This window comes from Pseudonaja textilis, chromosome 1 (assembly GCF_049901715.1).
Source record: "Pseudonaja textilis isolate UNSWEBS1 chromosome 1, rPseTex1.2, whole genome shotgun sequence".
Classification (NCBI taxonomy): Eukaryota; Metazoa; Chordata; class Lepidosauria; order Squamata; family Elapidae; genus Pseudonaja; species Pseudonaja textilis.
Window position 1 is genome coordinate 323,335,664 of NC_141990.1, and position 24,764 is coordinate 323,360,427.

Genomic DNA, 24,764 nt, shown 5'->3' on the forward strand with positions numbered 1-24,764 from the left:
CTTTCTTTCTTTCTTTCTTTCTTTCTTTCTTTCTTTCTTTCTTTCTTTCTTTCTTTCTTTCTTTCTTTCTTTCTTTCTTTTCCTTCTCTTCCTCCTCCCTCCCTTTTCCTTCCTTCCTTCCTCCATTTTCCTTTCTTTCTTTCTTTCTTTCTTTCTTTCTTTCTTTCTTTCTTTCTTTCTTTCTTTCTTTCTTTCTTTCTTTCTTCTTTCTGTTCTCTTCCTCCCTCCCTCCCTTTTCCTTCCTTCCTCCCCTTCCTTCCTCCCCTTCCTTCCTTCCCGATACAGGTTGATGTAGTAGTGCTTAAGGTAGCAGGCTAGAATTCAGGAGGAGACCATGAGTTCTAGTCTCGTCTTAGGTATGAAGCCAGCCGGGTGAACTTAGGCCAATCATTCTCTATCAGGCCTACTAAGGAAGCAATGGCAACATACTTCCTTTTTGGGGGGCGGGGAGGCGGCAGGGGGAATTTGATCTAGTAGTGGTTAAGGCTAGAAACAAGGAAACTGAGTTCTAGTCCTGTTTTAGGCAGAAAAGCCAGCTAGCTAACTCTGGGTCAATCACCAGGTCTAGTCCCACCTTAGGCATGAAAGCCGGTTGGAAGCGTTAGGACGGAGACAATATTAACCTTATTTGGAAAAGCTTCTTCTCCAGTAACATTGAATTGCTAACTAGGGCATACAAAACCTTTGCCAGACCAATTCTCGAATACAGCTCGTTGGCTTGGAACCTGTACTCTATATCGGACCTTAACCCAACTGAGTGGGTTCAGAGATATTTCTCGAGAAGAGTACTCCACTCCTCCACTCACAATAGAATTCCCTATGCCTCCAGGCTCGAAATACTGGGCCTGGACAATCTGGAACTGCGCCGCCTGCGGTCCGATCTAAGCATAGTTCACAAAATTGTCTGCTACAACGTCTTGCCTGTCCACGACTTCTTCAGCTTCAATCACAATCATACACGGGGCAAACGACCGATACAAACTCAAGGTAAACTGCTCCAAACTCGATTGCAGAAAATAGGACTTCAGCCACAGAGTGGTCAACGCCTGGAACCCAACTCCGTGGTTACAGCCTCAACCCTGGACAGCTTCAACCTCAAACTGTCTACCGTGGACCTCACCCCATTCTTAAAGAGATCCTTCAAGGGGGCGTGCATAAAAGTGCACCAGCGTGCCTACCGTCCAGTGGCGGGATTCAAAAAAATTTTTTACTACTGGTTCTATGGGCATGGCTTGGTGGGCGTGGCAGAGGAAGGATCCTGCAAAATCTCCATTCTCACCCCACTCCAGGGGAAGGATCTTGCAAAATCCCATTCCTTCCCAACTCCTGGGGGAAGTTTACTCCAAAATCTCCATTCCCTCCCTACCCCACTAACCTGCTTTCCAGACAGTACGATGTTCATTAAGCACATACAGAACGTAAAGAGGAAAACCAAATAAAAGAAGACCCAGCCGATCAGCTGGGACTCAATGGGAGGCAGAGAATAGATGGGGTTGGTGGGGCCAGTCAGAGGTGGGATTGGCCAATTCTCTGAACTACTCAAAATTTCTGCTACCGGTTCTCCAGAACTGGTCAGAACCTGCTGAATACTCACCTCTGCTACCATCCCTGTCTTACTGCCCCCATTTACCTGCATTCACTCCCTTTGTTCATGTTTATGTCCATATAATGTTATCTTGTACATGTTTGACGAACAAATAAAATAAAATAAAATAAAAGCTTCCGAAAAACCTTGCCAAGAAAATGGCCAGTATTGGACACAACTGAACATAAGAGAGAGAGAGAGAGAGAGAGAGAGAGAGAGAGAGAGAGAGAGAGAGAGAGAGAGAGAGAGAAATTCCCACTACAGAACAGCTACTCAAATTCTCTTTCCTGAACTAAGTTGGGGCCTTAGCCTTGAGGACCCTATACCTGTGGAGGCAAACCTATGGCACACATGCCGGAAGGGACACGCAGAGCTGATTGTCGGGTATTTGGCACGCATGTGCAGGGGCGCGGTAGCGTGGACACACTCACGCATGTGCAGAAGCACATGGGAAGCACGCAGGAGGCATGGGGGGGGCGTGCGCATTGCTTTCTGGGTGAGGGCATGTGAGCGTGAGCAGGCAAGCATGTGTGCCATTATTGGCACGGGAGCCCCAAAAGGGATTAGCCACCACTGCCCTATTGTTAGGAATAACAAGGTTACCTAACGTAGTTTGGGTAAAATAATATATATAAACTATGATTGTAAGTTTAAGTGTGTGTCACTTTAAACTGCAAAGCATGTAATTTTGGGTGCGGTTGTAAACCACCATAAGAGGGAGCAAGAGAACCTACTGATTCCTGACGATTCCCTGACGATTGCTGGTTTGATGGATTGATGGTTTGTTAACTGCGTGTTTTCCCTACTGCTGAGTTGCTGAAGGAAGAGAGGAGGTTTGACTTCTTCCTATCTCTACTGCGAGAAGATATATTAGTGGACTGATATTTGTAAGTTTACTGACCTCTCTTTTTCGACACTGGGATTTGCAACTGAATAATCCCTGGATGGACTGAATTAGTGAATGATATATGGAATGTTTGACTATGCTATAACTCTTACTGGAATAAACTATTTAACTAGCACGGTGTATCTGTTTTACTGAGTGTAAGGTACAAAAACGTCTATCTCACATATTTTGCCTGCCTGCCTGCCTGCCTGCCGTGCAGATTCTGCTAGGGTGTATCCCTAACACCTAAACACTCAGAAAGGAACACGGCAGTCTATGAGAGCTTTGACACAGAACGGGGGGACGATCTGATCACTCACCACAGAGCCTTCTTCCTCCCCTTCAGGTAATTTTCGTAGATGATCCCTGCAATGGTTCGGCCTTTCCCGACGCCTGCACCGTCTCCTATCAGGAATCCGGCTCTCTGACCATTCGGAAGCAAGTTTTCGTGTTCCTAGAAATCCAGCAGAGAGGAATCCAGTGGAGGAATCGAGCCAGGGGGCGCTGCAGGAGCCACTCCCCAGCCTCTCCCAAGCTCATGATCCTATCTTAGCGGTGTTTCATCCCGCCCAAAGCGACTCCACACGTACCTGGCAGGCGTAAATTATGGCTTCCAGCTGCAGAGCAGAGAGCAACCCGTTTTCGGCAATCGATTCGGGGAGAGAGAGGACGTAGGTGATATCTGGAGGAGGGACGCTGGAAAGCGTGCTGGTTTCTACCACTCGGTCAGGGTGGTGCTTCCCAATTTTCGCTGTAAGATGAAGCAAAAAGGTTTCTCAGCTTCTCTGGAGAAAACTGAAGTTCTCTGAAAGGGTCAAAGGGCATATTAGACCAAACAAGCCAACAATTCGGTTAAAAACTCTATTTGAAGGGGGAACTTTGGGGGGCCCTAGGCCGGTTTTCATTCAGCGAGGAACGGGGGATTTGTTGACTTGTAAAGGACGATGTCTAAAAATCGACTTTTGAGAAGCAAAGTCGATGGGGAAGCCAGATTCACTTAACAACGAGGTTACAAACTTAAGCGCTGCAGTGATTCGCTTCACAACTGTGGCAAGACTAGTCGTAAAACAGGGCAGAACTCACATAACAACTGTTTCGCTTAGCAGCAGGAGAAATTCTGGGGCTGTGGTCATAAGTCAAGGACTGCCTCCACCAGTATGTAACCAATGAAATGGTAAAACAGAACAGGTTATGAGCAAGCTGCTGTCTAATTAATTTCATACCTAAAGAAAACTATTCCAGTATCTATGATACCTAAAGGATTTTTCTTCAGAACTGGTACTGTGGGAGACAGCAGGTACTTTACTTCATACTTGATTGTCATTTTTTTGTCATTCTTTTACTGCGAGCACACCGGCCCATGTTAAAAATGAAATTCTGTTGCCTGATCATTGTCCGTATTGAGTTGATCTCTGGCCACCCTTGCCTTCCAGTCAGAGATAGTCTCTGTTTGTTAACTGCCTTACTCTTGAAGTCTGCCCAGGAGCCGCCAATGGTTTCTCCCTAAGTGCTAGCTAGGGCATTAGCTGCAAGGGTCAACAGCCTCTTCAGTCGTGCCCTGAAGACAAACAAAGATTTAAGACGGGAGGAGGCAGGAGTTTACCAAATCAGGAAGTCAGGGATTAAACACTATTCTCCGCCTCATCCATCCGTGGCTGCTTTGCACAGGGAAACTCACTAAGATTTTAGCCCTCCTGAATCCCCTCGTCCTTCCAGATAGAGAAAATCACCCTTGATAGGCTGGGACAATTTTTAAGGAGGTGTGATGGAAAGTAGTCTGGATTCCCAAGGAGGGAGGGGACGCATTCTGGAGGAGCAAGAAACAACTCCTTTCAGATAGATTGTGTGGGAGAAAAGAGGGTGAGGACAGCTCCTCCCTAACAGCCCCCAGTGTATACCTTTTCAAGGAGGAGTTAGCATGTTTTAGTTGGTGGGGGGGGGGGGGCAAGATTCTGTCTACAGGTGAGGAACAACGAAGAAACCTGCTAGGAAAAATCACAGTGTCTGCCTTGATTTTTGGCACCTGACAAGAGGAAAGACTAATCACCAAATCGGTTACGCAGTAGCCTTCATTTATTTAGAAAAATTCATACGTCTGCCTGAACTCATTCATAGTGACCACAGGTGGCTTACAGCAGGGCTGTCAAACTCATACCCCGCAGGCCAGATGCATCACACACTGCCCAGGCCCAGTTTAGCGAAAGGGAGAAAAAGTCACGATATGTCATGTGACAACACGGTGACGACGCAAGTTTGACACCCTTGGCTTACAGAAATAAAATCCCAAATACAAATCCCAACAAACCCCCCACTCCTTGAATCAAAAGCCTTCTTCAAGCATTACATTAAGTCATGGTTTGTGTGTGTGTATGTGTGTGTGTATGTGTGTGTAAAAGATGAGGAAGCGAGCAGTTTAGCTCATCAGGAGTCCTGGTGACGCAGGGGTTAGAATGCAGTATTGCAGGCTAACTCTGTTGACTGCCAGGAGTTCAATCCTGACCAGGCTCAAGGATTGACTTGGCCTTCCACCTTTCCGAGGTTGGTAAAATGAGAACCCAGATTTTTGGTGAACAAGAGGCTGACTCTGTAAACTGCTTAGCGTGGGCTGTAAAGCACTGTGAAGCGATATGTAAGTCTAAGCGCTATTGCGTATTGCTACTAGCTACAAAAAGCTAGTACTGTTACCCTAATCTAATTCTCCCTCCAAAATTGGGTCCCTAAAATTCATTCCCACCACTTCCAGCGATGTCCACAGAAGGACTGAAAGCCATTCTGCCTTCCTTTCCACCAACCCTTCCTATGTTGTCCACCTTTGCTATAACCCACATCTCACAAGCCACAAATGACCAGTTTCACACAATACCCCAGGGTCAAATTTTCATGCAAACTACACGTAGACTTTGCCCAGTGTGCAAGTCTACTCAAAGGCAATTGTGTGGGATGGAATGAGATGGAAACCTCTTGTTGACCCCACAAACCTACTTCTCTGTGTCACCAAATCCTACAGATGGAAAGGAATTCCTGCAGCTGTCAAGTCCAACCTTCGACTCAATGCAGAGTCCAAAGTAAAGAATCTTAATCGAGGCAGATATAGCCTCTCCTTGTGACTCAGTCACTGGTTTCATTGTTCCTTGTTATGCGACTACCATGTTGAAACCAAGGAAGCACTTATGGCTATCCTGTTTACAGATACACCAAGAGGAAAATGGTGATTTGGTTGTAAGGAGTTCTAGGGGATTTCCTACTCACACAACCTGCCCCACCCACTACCACCCACATAGTTGAGGCTTCAAGTATTTGCAGTGTCAGGAAGTTCAACACCACATTACCCCTGCCTTCCATTGGTTGCTAGAAGAGGTTCTCCCAACCTCGGCCACTTTAAGACACACGGACTTCACGGCTGGCTGGAGAATTCTGGAAGTCCATGTCTCTCCTAAAGTGGCCAAGGTTGGGAAGACCTGCTGTAGGAAAGATTAAATTTTCCTTCCTAAAATTGCCAGAACTTTCCTGCTTGAGGATTCTGGGAAATGAATTCTAATAAATCTGGGAGCACTAAGCTGGGGAAGACTGGACTTTCCACATAAGAAAACGCCTGGGATTTTAAGACAGAACTATTTTTGTTAGGCATAATACTAGAAAAATATGGATAAAAGGAACGTACATTGGATATTACATGTTTTAACAGCAGCAAGAATTGTGTTTGTGCAACATTGGAAAAGCGAAGCAACATCCATGGAAGAACATATAATTTAAAAAAATGGACCGTGAAGAAGTGGACAGATTAACACTGAAGATAGAAGAAAAAGACACAGAATATTTTCGGACTTGGGACTTGTTTTACCAATGGTTGGACATCAGAGGTAGAAATTAGGAATGTAAGAAGTATCACGATGTAAACGAATGGACTCAGCAGTATGACGTTCATTAAGCACATATACAATGTAAAGAGAAAACCAAATAAAAGAAGACCCGGACGATCATCTGGGACTCGGGGGGCAGAGAATAGATGGGGGCAGGGCCAGTCAAAGGTGATATTTGCCGGTTCTCCGAACTATTCAAAATTTCCACTACCGGTTCTCCAGAACCAGTCAGAACCTGCTAAATCCCACCTCTGTATATATACACACACACACACACACACATATATAAAGCAGAAACAGCACGGCCAGGGGTTTGACCCACTCACATTTAGAAGGGATATAATCGGCGTACGTTTCTGTGTGACCCAGTTCCTCTGTTTCATCATCCTCGCCCTCCTCTTCCTCTTCTACCTGAGTTTGGGACTGAAATGGAATGAAAAACAGAAATGTCAGACAGGCGAGTAGCAAAGGGGCAACAGAGCAGGCGTGTGGTCCATTAGTGATGCTCCCAGAATCAAGAGGTGGAGATACGGGAGGGTTCGCATTTGGATAGAGACTGAGAGGGAGTGGAGTCAAGTGGGAAATAGCTGTGACTACATAGTCACAACAGGACAAAGTCCAATTTCCCTTGATTGCCGTTCAATCTTACCTAGTTTTACCCAGGTGCAAAGTGTTAGTCCGAGAAGATTCCTGTATGTGGGCTTGAGCAATAAAATAATAAATTGAAACCTTCACAGGTGGACCTGATTGTTCATGCCTGACATTATTTAAATTAGATTCTCAATAAAACATTAATGTTGTCTCAGCAGCTGTTGGTTTTAAGACATATGTTGATGGGCTTTTAATAAAATATAGGAAGTGAGAAAGAATACACGCGATGTGGTTATTACTCTCTGAACTGTATAACCCAAAGCACCAGGAAACCTATTGTTGGAAAGTCTAATATTAAGGAACTGTAAATATGATTATTTCTCGTATCGAGAAGGAATCAGGAAGGAAATATCACGCTTCTTCTATTATTATGCTGCTGTTGTTGGTTCCACAGTCAGCCAGATATTTAGACTGGATTTGGCATTTTTATCCACTCATTTAGTCCTTCCCAAGCATCTGGGATAGGCAGTTATAATATATTTTATATGATATTATATATTAAATATTTTATATTATTATTGTATATTATATATATTATGGTGTTAAAGGTATTGTTGTGGGATGTAAGCTGTTCTGAATAATGCTGCCTTTTGCAAATTGACTAAGGGGGATTTTGTCAATGTCAATGGTGTTCAAATAGCGCTCCAGGTGTTTTGGGACTGCACACAAGGCATCGATCACTACCTTTGCTTTCTTTTGCCACAGTTGTATTTCTATTTGCTGATTAATGACCGCAATTATTTCATTTGATTTTCTGTTACATATCTTTAAATTTTCTGATTTTCTCCAGTTTTTTTCTCTTCTCTTCTGCTATTTACGTGTCCAGTATCTGCTGCGATGTCCACTATCCTGACTTTCTTGCCCTTCTTCTCAACAATTGTTAAGTCTGGTGTGTTGTGTGTCAGGTACTTGTCTATTTGCATCCCAAACTCCCAGAGCAGTTTAACTACTTCATTTTCTTTTATTTCCTCTATTTTTGTGGTCCCATAGTTCTTCCTTGCAGGTAAATTTCTCACAGATCTTCCAATGCACCTGTTGTGGTTACCTTGTCAGGCCATTGTTTGCAGTCGGTCTGTGTAATCTTCTAGCAGCTGCTAATCAAGTAGTCTGCAATGGCAGTACTTGTTGTCTGTTGCCTTCTTCTCATTTCACCTGTATGCATTTGTTCTTAAGGCTTGGTCATTTGCAGCCAAACTTAGCCTCTGTCCTCTCTTCAACTTTCCTGCTCCTAACAATTGTCAGTTCTTTTCGTTATTTCTTTGGCCTTCAATTGTGTTTTGTGTGTGTCTTTGTGTGCTAGCCATCTAATCCTTTGCCTTTCCATGTCCCTTTTTATTTTTTTTTTATTATTATTATTATTATTATTATTATTATTATTATTATTATTATTATTATTATTACTACTACTACTACTTCTTCTTCTTCTTCTTCTTCTTCTTCTTCTTCTTCTTCTTCTTCTTCTCCTTCTCCTTCTCCTTCTCCTTCTCCTTCTCCTTCCATATCCACCATCGGATGTTGGTGATCATGTTGGCAATCCTATTTTTATCAACAGCCACGCAAAAAAGTGCCGCTGAGTCTTATCTGAACCAGTTCCGTAGGTTTTGAAGCCATGTTGTTCTTCTTTTGCCTGGATCTCGTTTGCCTTCAATCTTTCCCTGGAGGAGGAAGTGAAGTATGCCGTATTTTTCCGGGAGTCGCATCACATGTCTGAAATATTCTAACTTTGGCTTTTTCATGGTTTTGATGATTTCCCTTCGCATTCCCAGGCGGCTTATCACCTTCTCATTTCTGATTTCGTCAACCCAGCTTATACATAACAGCCACCTGTACATCCACATTTCAAATGCTTCTAGTCTCTTGTTCAAGTGGCTTTCTGTCAGAGACCAACTCTCCACTCCATAGAGCAGGACAGAAAAGATGTAACCTCTGACAAGCCTGATTTTCAATCTTGGGCTTATGTCTTGACTGCAGAAGACCTTTTTCATTTTCAAGAATGCTTTTCGAGCTTTCTCCATTCTTGTCTTTACTTCAGTGGTCTCGCCCCAGCTTTCATGTAAATTAGAACCAAGGTACATGATCCATTCAACTTTTTCTAGCAGCAATTCTTCATTGAGTCTTTCTTATAGACTACAACCATTGGCATTGACAAAACCGCCATCAGTCAATTGCAAAAGGCAGCTTTACTTGAAACGGTTTAGGTCCTGCGACAAGACATTTAACATCATCAAATATCCATATCTGCTCCATCTCAGGTCCTTGGGAAGGACTCCATAGTTGAATAAACATGCCAAAGACAATCAGTCTGGATGTGGCTGACTGCATTCAACCATAATACAAGTAGTCCTCGACTTACAACCATAACTGAGCCCAAGATTTCCATTGCTAAGTGGGACAATTTGTTAAGTGAATTTTGGCTGCATTTTACAATCTTCCTTGCCACAGTTGTAGTTACTAAGTAAAATGGTTGTTAAATGAATCTGGCTTCCCCGTTGACTTTGCCTGTCAGAAGGTTGTAAAATCACATGACCCTGGGACACTGCAGCTGTCATAAATACGAGTCTGTTGCCAACTGTCTGGATTTTGATCACGGGAATGCCGCCACGGTTGTGTGAAAAATGATCGTAAGTCACTTTTTCCGGTGCTGTTGTAACTTGGAGTGGTCACGGAATGAATTACTGTAAGTCAAGGACTACCTGCCCTAATGATGGGCCTGCCGCCTTCATTACCTTTATTACCTGGATGCTTGAAAGACGAGGGATGTCCTGAGTGGCAGTGATGTGGTTTTCTATTCCCTGTAAGCCTTCCAGGCTTTCCAAGTGGGGAGGCAAGGCCTGAACAGAAAAGGAAATATGGACATTAGAACCCCGTGAAGAGCCAACCCCAGACAACCTCATTGGGGTGCAGAAGCTAATTTTGTAAATCAGTGGTTGGGAAAGTACCAGAGACTTTCAGGGTTTATCTATCTAAATTGAGAAGTGGGGGTTTCTTACACGCCTTTGCTGGTTTGTTTGTTTTTTCTCTTTGTGATTGTCTATTTCGGTTGGATATTTGGGGGTGCTATAGCTGCTCTGAGGTCAGAAAGGCATATATGCACCCCTAGAATTCTTGGGTCAGGGGTTTAAAAAAAAAACCTCCCAAGAGCCCTCCCTCCTGAGAGCATCCCACAAAAGGCTGAATAAACTAATGATTCAACAAAATAGAAAACATCTATATTATTATTATTGTTGTTGTTGTTGTTGTTGTTTGGCTGGAAAGATGTAGAGTTGCTCATGATGGTGAGATGGGCAGTGTATCAATTTAATAAATAAATAAATGCACACCTACAGATTGGAGTTGATCAACTAATCAATTGCTTGATTCTTGATTGCCCTGAGCAGAAGGATAGGTTTATTCCAGTGGAAAATCTCTCTCTCTCTCCCCCTCCCCCCTCCCTCCCTCTTTAACTATCTATCTATCCTATCTATATCATCTATCATCTACATTATCTATCTATAATCTATCTTCTATCTATCTATCTATCTATCTATCTATCGATCTCCTTCTCCCTCTCCTATCTATCTCACATCTATCTATCAATCAATCATCTACATTATCTATTTATATCTATTATTTATCTGTCATCTACATTATCTATGTAGCTATCTATGTATCTATCACCTTCTCTCTCTCCTATCTATCTATCTTACACCTATGTATCATCTACATTATCTATCAATCATCTACATTATCTATCCTATCTATATCATCTATCATCTACATTATCTATCTATAATCTATCTTCTATCTATCTATCTCCTTCTCCCTCTCCTATCTATCTCACATCTATCTATCAATCAATCATCTACATTATCTATCTATTTATATCTATTATTTATCTGTCATCTACATTATCTATGTATCTATCACCTTCTCTCTCTCCTATCTATCTTACACCTATCTATCATCTACATTATCTATCAATCATCTACATTATCTATCTATCTCTATCTATCTATCATCTACATTGCCTTCAATATACCTATCATCTACATTATCTATCTATACCTACCTACCTACCTTCTTATCCATCCATCCATCCATCCATCCATCCATCCATCCATCCATCTGTCCTTATCTTGCCTATTGCACTATACTATATAAATTATTCGTTTGTTCATTCATTCGTTCATTTATTCATTCCTTTGTTCAATTTCTGCAGACCCACCGAGCCTCCTCCATCAGCCAGGTGGGCAATATTGTAGAAGAATTGGCTTTCTTGCACTCTGTCCAGTCGGGATTAACACCCAGGCTTCCAAACGTCAACCCACCCTGGGATATCTCCCCTGCAAAGAACCCACCACCTTTTTCCTCTCCAGCACTTGACTAAAGAGAAGAATATCAAGAATGTAACCTCTGCCTATACATCAACAGAGGGAGGTGCTGCCCCAAACTTGCTCCTTCCCTTCCTCTTCCCTCCCCCTCCATTCTTCCTCTTGCATCGCATGTTAAGTTGCCCAATGTATGAGAGACTCTGACGCATCCTCCCTCCCGGGGGGCTTGTTTATATTTATTGTTTAATTGGTTCTGAGGGTTGTTTTAGAGGGTTTTAATTTGTTTTATTGTACGCAGCCCAGAGTCACATGGGGTATATGTAAATTAGATAAATCAATAGAGCTTACTTTACTTTCATGTGTACTTTTATATATCTTGGATATGGGATTCTTTTTAATGTTGGCACCGGAAGAGATTTGAAGATTCCCTCGTTCAGATGCTCATTTTATTGTTCTCTATTCATGCTATTTATAACACATGTTAATGTGCATTTGGGGGAAAATAGTGCAATAGCCAAAAACAGCATTTGCTTGTGTGGTGTTGAACTAAAAGTAATCCTGGACTTACAACTTTTGATTTAATGACGGTTCCAAGTTCCAAGGGCACTGAAAAAAGTGACTTACGACCATTTTTCACACTTGTGACCATTACAGCATCCCCATGGTACACGTGATCAAAATTCACACACGTGGCAGCTGACTCATATTTATGACAGTCGCAGTGCCCCAGGGGGGTCATGTGATTCCCTTTTGTGACCTACTAACAAGCAAAGTCAATGGGGGAGCCAGATTCACTTAATGATCGTGTTACTAGCTTAAACAACTGCAGGGATTCACTTAACAACGCCGGCAAGGAAGGTAATAAAATGGGGCAAAATTACAACTGTGTCACATAGCAATTGAACTTTTGGGCTCAATTGTGGTTGTGTGAAAAACAGGGATGCTGCAACGGTTGTTAAGGGTGAAAAAATGATCATAAATCACTTTTTTTCAGCAGCCACTGTAACTTCCAACAGTCACTAAACAAACAGTTGTAAGTTGAGGACTATCTGTATTTAAGAGGAAGCTTGTGCATCTAACCACAGAAAAAGGGTCCCGTAACTAAATTCATCCATCACTGTTTTGAGTAATCAAAACCACACAGTAGTTTTTAAGTTTGAAGCAACACTGCCCCAAAAAACAAAACCAAAAAAAACCCACAATTGCTAGAATTTAAAAAAAAGCCTTTTTCAAAAATTCTTCCTCAACTTTTATAGCCAGATGCAGATTATCTATAAAAGCATGAAAATGCATTCCTGAAACTGAAGTGAAATCTGGATAAACCCTAATAGCACAAATATACTGTAATTATTTCCCTTTTTAAAAATAAAAAAAACATTTTTTTACAAACTCTCTTCCATTACTGGAAGTCTGAGTCACAATTACCAGCAGGAAGTTGGACAGAAAATCAGGGGAAGTTTTGCGTATTTTCAAGGCTCTGATGAACTCCAAACTACAGGTAATCCAGCTGTTGGATGTTTATTCTCCCTAGCAGCGTTCAGTCGGTTAGCTAGTCACCCCACAGCGGCCATGGACAGATATCCCCTCTCCCCAAATTAAAGGATCACTGTGTTGGCAATCTTAGATTGATGGTTGAATAAAAGGCAGGTTTTTTCCTTATGAAACAGGGCAATGTTTTATGCACTCATGCAGAGAAAATGTATCTGAAACCAAGAACGGTTGGAAGCTTTACCAAGGGAGATCCAAATTTGAAATCATGAGGGATTTCCTGATTCCGAGAGTTATTAAGCCATTTTGGTTTAAGGCGCCAGGTTAGAAAGCAGGAAACTGCGCGTTCTAATCCTGCCTTAGATATGAAAGCTGGCGGGGGACTTTGGGCCAATCACCAGGAGACTGTGAATTTTAGTCCTGCCTTAAGCATGAAACCAGCTGGGTGATCTTGGACCAATCATGAGGAGACTTGGAGTTCTGGTCCTGCCTTACGGCATGAAAGATGCTAACTCTGTAAACCACTTAAGAGAGGGCTGTAAAGCGGTATATAGGTCTAAGTGCTATGGCTATCATCTATCTATCTGACAGCCACTTGTCTCAAATTGTGTAGGGTTTCTGCCTGAGCAGGCGGTTTGACTAGAAGATCTTCAAGGTACCTTCCAACTATGTTCTCTCTGTCGGGGGAGAGAGGGAGAGAGAGGGGGAGGGAGAGAGGGAGAGGAGGGAGAGGGAGGGAGGAGAGAGAAGGGGGGAGAGGGGAGAGAGAGGGAGGAGAGGGAGAGTAAAGGGGAGAAAGAGGAGGGAGAGAGGAGGAGAGGGAGAGAGGAGAGAATGGGAGAGAGGAGAAGGAAGGAGAGAGGGGTGAAAGGGGAGAGAGGAAGAGAGGGAGGGAGAGGGAGAGAAGGGAGAAAGAGAGGGGAGAGAGGGAGGGAGAGGGGAGAGTGAAGGGAGAAAGAGAGGGGGGAGAGAGAGGGAAGGAGAGAGGGATGAAAGGGAGAGGGGGAGAGAGGGAGGAGAGGGGAGAGAAAGGGGAGAAAGAGGAGGGAGAGAGAGGAGAGAGAGAGAGAGAGGAGGAGAGAATGGGAGAGAGGGAGAAGGAAGGAGAGAGGGGGTGAAAGGGGGGAGAGAGGGGAAAGAGAGAGGGAGGGAGAAAGAGAGAGAGGGAGAGAGGAGAGAGAGAGAGAGAGAGACAGATCGGGGCTGACCTCCATATGGTTCTGCTGTGGCACGTTGACGTTGACATCCCATATCGTTGGCACCTGGTTGAGGCTGTCAGCAGGCAGGAATTCCTGAGCATCGGCAATATCCGAGAGCGAGTCGGCGGGAGAGGAGAAGAGGGAATTGCTGGAGAGTTCATTGAGGTATGCAGAATCCTGGAGGGTTAACAGAAAAAAACAACCCAGCATCACCTATCATTCATTACACCAACATGAGGATATTACCCGCGTCCCTGGAACGTTTCTGAATCCAAAAGGCAAGTGATGTGTAGGATCTAGAAAACCGGACCTAGCTTGATATTTTTCAATTATGTTACACAACCCTGCTTACACCTATGCCGGCCACGAGGGTAGTTGTACTTCCTATCATCTTAAACGCTCCAGGCTGGGAGGGGAAGGCTGATCTCTGACATTGCTATTGATTTTTCATTTGTAGTGATTTTATTTATTTGAATATATTAAGCCAGTGGACTCTAATGGATTGCGAGCGCGAAACAAACCACTGACCACATTTACGGTAGTTATGCTCCGTTCACGTTTCCCGGATGAAAGCAAAGGCGCTGTCTACAACAGGGATGTCCAACCTTGGCAACTTTTAAGCCTGGTGGACTTCAACTCCCAGAATTAACATAGCTGGCTGGGGAATTCTGGGAGTTGAAGTTCACAAGCCTTTTAAGTTGCCAAAGTTGTATATCCCTGGTCTACAGTGTATCTGGGGGTTGAATATGCCCACATGCCCACCCACAAAACACACCCCAGATAAGGTAGGCAGAGCAGGAAAGCTGAGGCAGAATGGTGTGAAATCAATAGCTACACAATGTAAGCAAATTAAAGCAGCAATATTAGCTTGAGGGCTTAAATAAATTTAGCTTGAGGGCTTAAGCTCCATTAAGCTTAATGCCAACAAATTAAAGCCACACAATTAGCCTGAGGGCTAACTGTGAATTCTAGAAGTAATCTTCTCCCACGTTCAAAGCACATCTCCGAGCACAGAACCATGAGCCATGAGGCAGTTTGGTCTAGTAGTTAAGGAACCAGGCTAGAAAGAGGAGACGGCGAGTTCAAGTCCTGCCTTAGCTATGAAAGCCAGCTGGGTGATCCTAACCCACCTCACCAGGTGGGGAAAATAGGAAGAGGAAGGTCTGTTGGATATGACGGCTGCCTTGAATTATTTGTAAAAATAATAAGGGCGGGGTACAATAAATAAAACATCTACTTCAGTGAAGAAAATGTATACGGTAGAAGGACAGACCGAGCCTCAAGGTGAAGTCAAGAAGAGAGATCAGCCTGGAATCTTTACGTTCTCACAAATGGTCTAAGAAGTCCAATCCGTCTTGAATTCTGTTACTTTAACTTTTAGCATCAATTTATTGGATTACAAGTAGTCTTCGACTTACAACAGCTTGCTTAGCGATTGTTCAAAGTTACAATGGCACTGAAAAAAGTTACTTGTGACTGTTTTTTCCCACACACTTCGAGACCGTTGTAGCATCCAAGTGGTCACGTGACCAAAATTCAGATGCTTGTTGGCAACTGGCTTGTAGTTATGATGGGTTGCGGTGTCCTGGGGTCACGTGATCCTTCTTTGTGACCTTCTGACAAGTAAAGTCAATGGGGGAAGCCAGATTCGCTTAACAACCGCGTCCCTAACTTAATAACTTGCAGGGATTCACTTCAACATGGCGGCAATAAAGATCGTAAAATGGGCCAAAACTCACTTAAGAAATGACCAGGGAGGTTCTCAGTCATCCAGCTCATGGTTGTCCCAAAGGTGCTTTTTCAGGAGGCAAATGGACTTTTGTGTCTTTTCTTTGAAGACATTTCGCTTCTCCTCCAAGAAGCTACTCAGGTGACCCTGAGGACACAGATAAACCTCCAAGTGGCCTCAACGACTCTCTAAAAAGGATGCAAATGACCAGCTGTCTGCAAGGAATATAAACCTTTCTATTCTCCACCATCCAGTCAGAGCTGAAGAAGCTTCTTGGAGGAGAAGCAAAATGTCTTCAAAGAAAAAACAAAGAAAGTCCTGTTGCCTCCTGAAAAATCCCCTTTGGGACACTTAAGAAATGTTTCACTTAGCAACAGAAAATTTGGGCTCAGCTATGGTCGCAAGTCGAGGACTACCTGTAGGTCTCTGCGTACAGGTATGAGCAATAAACATCTTAACTGGAATTTAACACCTGACAAAATGATATATGACACCAGGCCCGGGGTTCACTAGCGCTGCCACAGTCAGATTTGATGAAACAGTTTATTCATTCTGGAACTGGGATCCTTTCCCAAAACTCTTCACTTGCAGCCACATTTGCTTTGATTGACAACCAGCTCTTGCACAACTGCAATTGACCCTTTTTCTGGTTTGGTTCTGCAACCCAACAGGACAGACACAGACTTCCGAAGATAATTAGGACGGCAGAAAAAACAATTACTATCAACCTGCCTTCAATCGGAGGACCTGTATTCTGCACAAGTCAAAAAGAGGGCTGTGAAAATATTTACAGACCCCTCACATCCTGGACATAAACTGTTTCAACTCCTTCCCTCAAAACGACGCTATATAGAGCACTGCACCCCAGAACAGCTAGACACAAGGGGAGTTTTCTCCCAAATGCCATCACTCTGCTAAACAAATAATCCCCTCAACCCTGTTCAACTATTACAAAGTCTTCACTACTATTACTATTAACCTTCTCATCACTCCTTATCGCCCATCCCCTCCCACTTGTGACTGTATGACTGTAACTTTGTCACTTGTATACTTACTATTTATATTGACTGTTTTCCTAGTATGATTTGATTGCCTATTTGTATCCTATGACTATATTAAGTGTTGTACCTCATGATTCTTGACGAATGTATCTCTTCTTTTTGTGTACACTGAAAGCATTTGCACCAAGACAAATTCCTGGTATGTCTAATCCCACTTGGCCAATAAAGAATTCATTCAATTCATTCATTCTTCTCAGCACCAGATGATAGGTAGTCCTCAACTTAAGGCCACTATTGGGTCGTAAGGCGGTTGTTAAGTGAATCGTGTCCAATTTTAAGAATGATATATTTTTTTTGCCAAGGTTGTGAGGTAAATCACTGCAGGGGTTAAGTAAATCATGTGGTCGTTAAGCGAATCAGACTTCTCCCCCGTTGACTTTGCTTGTCAAAAACCAGCCGGGAAGAGTGCAAGTGGGAAGACACATGACTCCAGGATACGGCAATCGTGAACACATGCCAGTTGCCACACAGCTATATTTTGATTATACGATTGCAACTTAGAACTATGGAGAAACTTCCTGACAGTGAAAACAATAATTCAGTGGAACAACTTGCCTCTAAAGATTGTGAAAGCTCCAACACTGGAAGTTTTTAAGAAGAGAGTGGACAGCCATTTGTTTGAAATGATATAGGGTCTCCAGCTTAAACAGGGGGTTGGACTAGAAGACCTCTAAGATCCCTTTCAACTACTCTATTCCTGTTCCTATACTAATCGTGGGAATGGTGCCATCTCCATGGAGATTCTCACTCATCCAGGTCACGGTTGTGCCAACGGTGATTTTTCAAAGGGCAACTAGACCCTTTTTATTTAACCTTGGAAAATATTTCGCTTCTCACCCAAGAAGAAGTTAACAAGAACTGTGTAAGAGAATTCCTTGGCAAATCAACGCCAATTAAAATACACTCCTGTGTTATTTCTATAGATTGTGAGAATGAGAAGTGTACGATGCAGTTCTGTCTATTGTCTACCCAAAAGCAAGTTCTCCAAGTGTTCAGTGTTGTTTATTTCTGACCAAGTGAGTAAAGAGCTGCGTGACTGAAATTATTTTCTAAAAGGGAGACTTCGATAACTTCTCGGTTCTGAAGAAGCTTCTTGGATGAGAAGTGAAACGTCTTCCAAAGAAGAAAACCCAAAGTCCCGTTGTCTTTTGAAAAAGCACCTTCGGGAGTGCTGCAATGTTCTTACGTGGGAGAACCGGTCATACGTTCACTTTTTTCCAGTTGGGTTTTAATTTCAAACAGTTGCTAAACGAATAAGAAAGAAGAACACACACCCTGGTTCTTTTCAGGATGACATTCCATCGTTACAGCCACTGTGGATCTGGGTAGCTTCAAGCCCACTTCCTGAAGCCTTAACCGCAAATTTATTTCTTTATTAAATGCTGCCCCTCTCACTCTGCAAAGCAACTCTGGAGACCTCATTCTTATTTTATTAATGATTTATAGAGCTGACCAACTCACAGCAGTCTCTGATAAACTCAAGACACCCCAGTTAAACATTAACTCCCCCAACAAAAACAAACACATCATCAAGGGAGCCCCCTCCCCGCACCCAACTGCCTGACCCAGAGCTCTGAGACAGGTAGGTCTTCAGAGCCTCACAAAGGTTAAATACAATTTTATTACGGGTCTCCCTTTCCAAGTTTAAAGTCTCCAAAGAAAAATTTCCATTCATTTTAGGATGAATAATTAAAACAACAACTAAAAAGTGACTAAAAAAGTCTAAAAAGTTACTAAAAAGTCATCATATATTTGTGTGTTTATATATATATTCCATCTTTATCATTTTTATACATAAGTCAAGGTGGAGAATACCCATAATATTCTTTCCTTCTCCTGCTTTGCCCATAACAGCAACCCTGTGAGGTAGGTTGGGCTGAGAGAGAGGGACTGGCCCAAAGTCACCCAGCCGGCTTTCATGCCTAAGGCAGGACTAGAACTCCTTTTCTCCTAGTGATTGGCCCAAAATCTCCCAGCCAGCTTTCATGCCTAAAGTGGGACTAGAACTCACAGTCTCCTGGTTTCAAGTCCAGGTGCCTTAAACACTACTAAACCCAACTGGTCTCAGGATCCTCAGAAAAACAAAAGTTCAGGGAAGAACAGCATATAAATCCTTGTGCTTTTAGGTCGAGATGCTGCCATAAAAGTTTGTTTTGGTCGAAGCAATTATTAAAAGAATCCTGAGGCTGTTTTGGGTTTTGCACCTTTTTTGAAATAACAGGCAATAATTTATATTATACCATTTCGGATGCATTTGTCCTAAATGTATCACTCTTGCATTGGTTGGTAGGTTAATCTTTTAATTTGCTGGTCTTTTGACCATCATGAAATAGAGAGCAAAATAATATTTGGCACGCACTATTTCGTAAGGCCAGATTGTTCAAATTTCCTCTTATTTTGGCTAAGGGAGAAATTTGGGGTTGAAGTGCCAAGAAATGGCAATTTGTAGGACAACTGTCTGTAATAGATTATACAAAAATGTATTATCCCCACCAAGCAAGGGTTTGTTATGTCAATGATAAGAAGTAGACACCCATGTGGAGAAATGAAACAATTTCTGAAAGTAGATGGAATTTCCTGTAATTGGGTTGCCCAACCCTTTTCCATATAAATCTGCTAATGAAAAGAAGGAAAATACAGGTAGTCCTTGACTTACAACCGTTCGTTTAGCAACCAAAATTACAATGGCACTGAAAAAAAGTGACTTATGACCAGTCCTCACACTACAACAATTACCGCATCCCTATGATCAAACTTTGAACGCATATACTTATAATACATAAATATTACCTATATTACATACAAGTAAATATATATAGGAGCCATGATGGCGCCGTGGTTAGAATGCAATATTGCAGGCAAACTCTGCCAACTGCCAGCAGGTCTATCCTCACCGGTTCAAGAATGACTCAGTCTTCGACCTCTCCGAGATTGGTAAAATGAGGAACCATGTTGATGGGAGCAATAGGCTGACTTTGTAAACCACTTAGAGAGGGCTGTAAAGGACTGTGAAGCGGTATATAAGTCTACGTGCTATTGCTACCATATTTCTCTCCTTCCTTCCTTCCTTCCTTCCTTCCTTCCTTCCTTCCTTTCTGTCTATCTACAATCTCTTTCTCTTTCTGTCTCTCTCTCAAGAGCCCTGGTAGCACAGTGGTTAGAATGCAGCTAACTGCTCACTGGAAGGAGTTCGATCCTGACCAGCTGAAGGTTGACTCAGCTTTCCAGCCTTCCGAGGTCGGTAAAATGAAGAACCAGGTTGTTGGGAGCAATAGACTGACTTTGTAAACAGCTCAGAGAGGGCTGTAAAGCACTGTGAAGAGGGTATATAAAGTCTAAGTGCTATTGGTATTGCTATCATCTATCTATCTATCTATCTATCTATCTATCTATCTATCTATCTATCTATCTATCCTACCTACCTACCTACCTACCTACCTATCATCTATCTATCTATCTATCTATCTTCAGGTCTCTCTCTCTCTCCCTCTCCCTCTCTCTCTCTCTCTCTCTCTCTCTTGCCCTGGTAGCGCAGTAGTTAGAATGTAGCTAACTCTGCTCACTGGAAGAAGTTCGATACTGACTGGCTGACGGCTGACTCAGCCTTCCATCCTTCCAAGGTTGGTAAAATAAGGATCCAAATTGTTGCGGATGCTGACTTTGTAAACCGCTTAGAGAGGGCTGTAAAGCACTGTGAAGCAGTATATAAGTCTAAGTGCTACTGCTATTACATATATTTATAATGATTGCAGGGTCCCAGGGTCATGTGATCAATGTTTGTGACTTTCCCAGCTGGTTTCCAACAAGCAAAGACAATGGGAAGAAAAGCCAGATGCATTGAATGACAACATCATTTACTTAACAACTGCAGCAATTTGGCAAAATGATCATAAAAATCTGGTGTGAATCACTTGATAACATCTTGCTTAGGGATGGAAATTCAGGTCCCAATTGTAGTTCTATGTTGAGGACTAGCTGTTGTGTTCTTCGTAGTAAACTTGCCAATCCTCTCTATTGTCTTGCCAAACAATCTGTGACGATGCTTAAAATATAGATAGTCCCCTACTTATGACCTTAACTGAGGCCAAAATTTCTGTTGCTAAGTGAGACGTTTGTTAAGTGAATTTTGCTCCATTTTACAACTTTTCTTGACACAGTCGTTAAGTGAATGATTGCAGTTGTGGAGTTAGTAACCTGGTTGTTAAGTGAATCTGGCTTCCCCATTGACTTTGCTCATCAGAAGAGCGCAAAATGTGATCACATGATCCCGGAACCCTGCAACCATCATAAATATGAGCCAGGGGTCCTTGGTGCAAACTCAGGGAGCACCAAGGACCCCTCATTTCAACCCTGAGCTACCAATATTTATTGGTACCAAATATGAGTCAGTTGACAAGTATCTGACTTTTGACCACGTGATCATGGGTGGGTGCTACATCTGTCGTAAGTGTGAAAAATGGTCACTTTTTAAGGAGCTGCTATACCTTCAAGCAGTCATTAAACAAACTGTTGTAAATACAGGTACTCCTCGACTTACAACAGTTCATTTAGTACTGTTCAAAGTTACAATTGCACTGACAAAAGTGACGAAAAGTTGTAAAATGGAGCACCGTTATGACCGTTTTTCACACTTATGACAGTTGCAACATCCCCATGGTCATGTAATCAAAATTCAGACATAGGAATGTGTTTAGGAAATATAGAGAAACTAGGAGAACAACGAAAGGTACGGGTAGTTATCCTTACTGGACATTAAACTGAACACACTCAGTTCCTGCAGTTCATCGCTAACAAAGCTACAGTAAACTGTAAACAGTGCGTGAGATCAAGCAGTAAAAGTTATTGATCATTCCACAGATAAGAAACCCCAAATTTCGGATGTGACACAAAGCTGAATTCCACATCCGATTTAGTTTTTTATGGGGTTATTCTTGAGGTGGAAACATAGTCCCAGAATTTATTTATTTATTAAATTTATTTGCTTGCCATTTTGCTCTCCTGCGGCTGTGGGCGGCTTACAATAAATTGATATTGTAAAAGAATGAAAACTGTAAGATAGTAAATACACATTAAAATTAGCAAAGAAGTAGTGAACGTGCTGGGGGCAGGGATATACAATAGAGAGGAGGTGGGATTTTCTAATCCACTAACGACCAATCCCAAGATGACCTACGTCTCCGTCTGGGCTTCAGGCCAATCAAAAGAGCCAGGTTTTAAGGCCTTTGCGGAAGGGCAAAAGGATGGGACGTTTCATTATTGGTTTTTAGTTTAATTTAATTTATTGAGTTAGGATTAATTTAATTAGCGATTCTTCCAAAGAAGTAATGAGAGAATTATTCTGCTGGAAAGCATGGAAAACCCTTTAAAAAAAACAAAAAAAAACCCCTATACAATGCCAACTTGGTATATTTTGAAAGAATTTATCATTCAGTGAAAGTAGGATTATTAATATACTTTAGTGACGTACGCTGTCCTGGGTTGTGCGCTGAGTATGTGACTAAATAAATTGAAAAGTTAATAAATAAATAAATACTACATTTACAAATAAATACTGTAATAAATAAATGCTGTATTCCCTCTCTTGATAAGGATCCTTACAACCATTGCAGCATCCCCCCATGGTCACACGGTCAAATTTCGGATGCTCGGCAACTGACTTGTGTTTATATGGATGGTCGCAGTGTCCCTGGGGTCATATGATCCCCTTTTGCAACCTTCTGACCAGCAAAATCAACGAGGAAACCAGATTCACTCCACAATCGCGTTACCCATTTAACAACCGCAGTGATTCACTTAACAACTGTGGCAAGAAAGGTCATAAAATAGGGCAAAATTCACTTAACCAATGTCTCACTTGGCTACAGACTTTTTGCGCTCACTTATGGTTGTACGCCGAGGACTACTTGTCATAAGGGTGGAAGGAAGGAAGGAAGGAAGGACTGTCATAAGGGTGGAATCAATCAATCAATCAATCCCGTTGTTTGACGCTAGTAATGTACAGAGTCCTACAAATACTCCATGGCATGTAATCTGGGAGCTGTGAGGAATCCTCATCAAAAGCATCCTAAGAATAAATTAAGATGGAATTCACCCTTCTTAGCACTGTTCTCCAAGAATATATTGGTTGCTAGTCACAGCAAGAACACCATGATCGGGTGCCCCAGGTTGAAAAAAACAAAACTAGAAGGAAAATTCAGGAAAGGGAGCACTTTGGGGGAAGTGGGGAAAAAGAGCAGGGTTTTAAATCCTTCCTTGAAAAATGCTGACTGGCTGCTTCCCACGCCGGACAACTTCCTATTTTTCTCCCCCCATCCCAGACAAGACTGCAGCCTGAGAAATCTTGAAGAAACACTGTACAAGACGCTTGGTGCGGGCACGCCAGGTTGACTGGGTAAAAATTCATAGGAAACTCCAGAGGTGCTGGCTGCCGAAATCGGTGAGCAATTGGGAGACTTCTTACTAACTAGGAAAGAGGTCGAGGCGAGAAAAGGCACATTTCCATCTCTGCTGCCAAGTCCTTTTCGGCCGAGCCAAAGGATTGAAATAATTTCGTATTAGGAGACTTTAGCTAAAGACATTCTTTCCGATGCAAGCTGCTATTTCGCAGAGATCGCAGCCTGCACCTGTTCCAAGGGATTTAAGAAAGACGCAGGGGTGCAGAGAGCAACATTTAATAGCAAATTACTACTGCCGCGGCTGAACTCTGTTTCCAACACGTGCTAGAAACAACACTTGTGTGCTGCTCCTGGCCAGAGAGAGGCTTCAAGCGGCTATTAAAGATAATCACAGTTATCCTGTTAATTATGTAAACCTCCAAGGAACAAGAAATAGAGAATGCCTTTTGATCGTGCCTTTCTCCTCCTTCAGATCTAAGCAATTTAAGCCTTGCATCGTTTTTACAGAAATTAAATCAAAGTTAGCCTAAATTAAGAGAAGCGGCTTCTCTGCTGAGTTCTCTTTTTAATCTGCTTTCTCTAAAACCAGCTTTAACACTTCTAACTGGAAGTTAGTTTACTTTATTGTCATTGCACCTTGTATAATGAAATCAAGCACCATTTTCAGTGCACATCAGGACCATGAAAATAAACACAAACACACATCCTTCACTCGTTGAATTGAAAACCCCTGATATTGCATTAATATTGTAGAATTCAACAGAGCTACTCCCCTGAGATAGTAGCTGTTTTTCAGCCTATTTGTCCTTGTTTTTATTATTCTGTACAGAATAATTCATCAGTTAATTCATCAGCTTTTGTTTTTATGCTGTTTATTTTTTAACAAAGAGTGTTAACTTTTTAGTTAGTTGACAAGTTATTAACAACACTTTCCAAGGGATGCTTTAACTTAAGAGGTTCTTAACTTTTTCTTCATCACGGACCCCCATTAAATACCTTTTGTGGCCACGGACTATGGTCACGGACCCCCAAGACTTAACTCAAGATTTAAAGCACCAGAATTAATGAACAATTCGCAGACACCCTGTGACATTGCACCTCCCCTCCCAGATATCAGCAGACCCCCAGGTTGAAAACCCCCGCTTTAACTAGTATTTCGAGATCAAAATCCTTCTGCCCAATTTTTATAGTTCTCATCCTTTTTATCCAATGCATGCAGCAAGAGATCCTGTTTTATTCTCACAACAGTCTTGCAAGGTGGACCAGGCTAAGAGGTAGGGATGAGACTGGGATAAAACAAGGATTGGCATCTGTTTGTTTTTTATGACACCCAATTGTACGTTATTTCACCAGGTTCTGCATTATTATTTGAATCAGAGTTTCGGTATGAATATATCTGAAATGGTGCTCTAGATATAAGCACACCCCACTAATTTACAGCAGCAACCAAGGGAAATAAAAGGGGAATAATGTATTGGCATCACGCCTTTCATTCCCTGATGACATGCAAAGAGACAATAAAAATACTCTAATGTAACAATGCTTAGCAGCTGATTTGAATATATACCGATTTTATATAGGCAAAAGTTTTGGAGAAAGG

The 24,764-nt window shown here is 42.3% G+C and overlaps 1 protein-coding gene across 3 annotated transcripts in view; it reads right to left on the reverse strand.

Moving 5' to 3' along the window:
• Positions 1–24,764, reverse strand: part of SBNO2 (strawberry notch homolog 2) — a 133,165-nt gene that overhangs the window by 45,217 nt on the left and 63,184 nt on the right. For 2 of the 3 annotated variants that reach the window (XM_087922698.1, XM_087922700.1), the window contains 5 exons: positions 13,989–14,156; positions 9,709–9,813; positions 6,658–6,754; positions 3,062–3,222; positions 2,792–2,925 (listed from right to left, as the gene is read on the reverse strand). In XM_087922698.1, coding sequence (XP_087778824.1) covers positions 2,792–2,925; positions 3,062–3,222; positions 6,658–6,754; positions 9,709–9,813; positions 13,989–14,156 — 665 coding nt within the window. The remainder of the gene's footprint in view (positions 1–2,791; positions 2,926–3,061; positions 3,223–6,657; positions 6,755–9,708; positions 9,814–13,988; positions 14,157–24,764) is intronic. The other variant, XM_087922699.1, reaches the window with a different exon arrangement.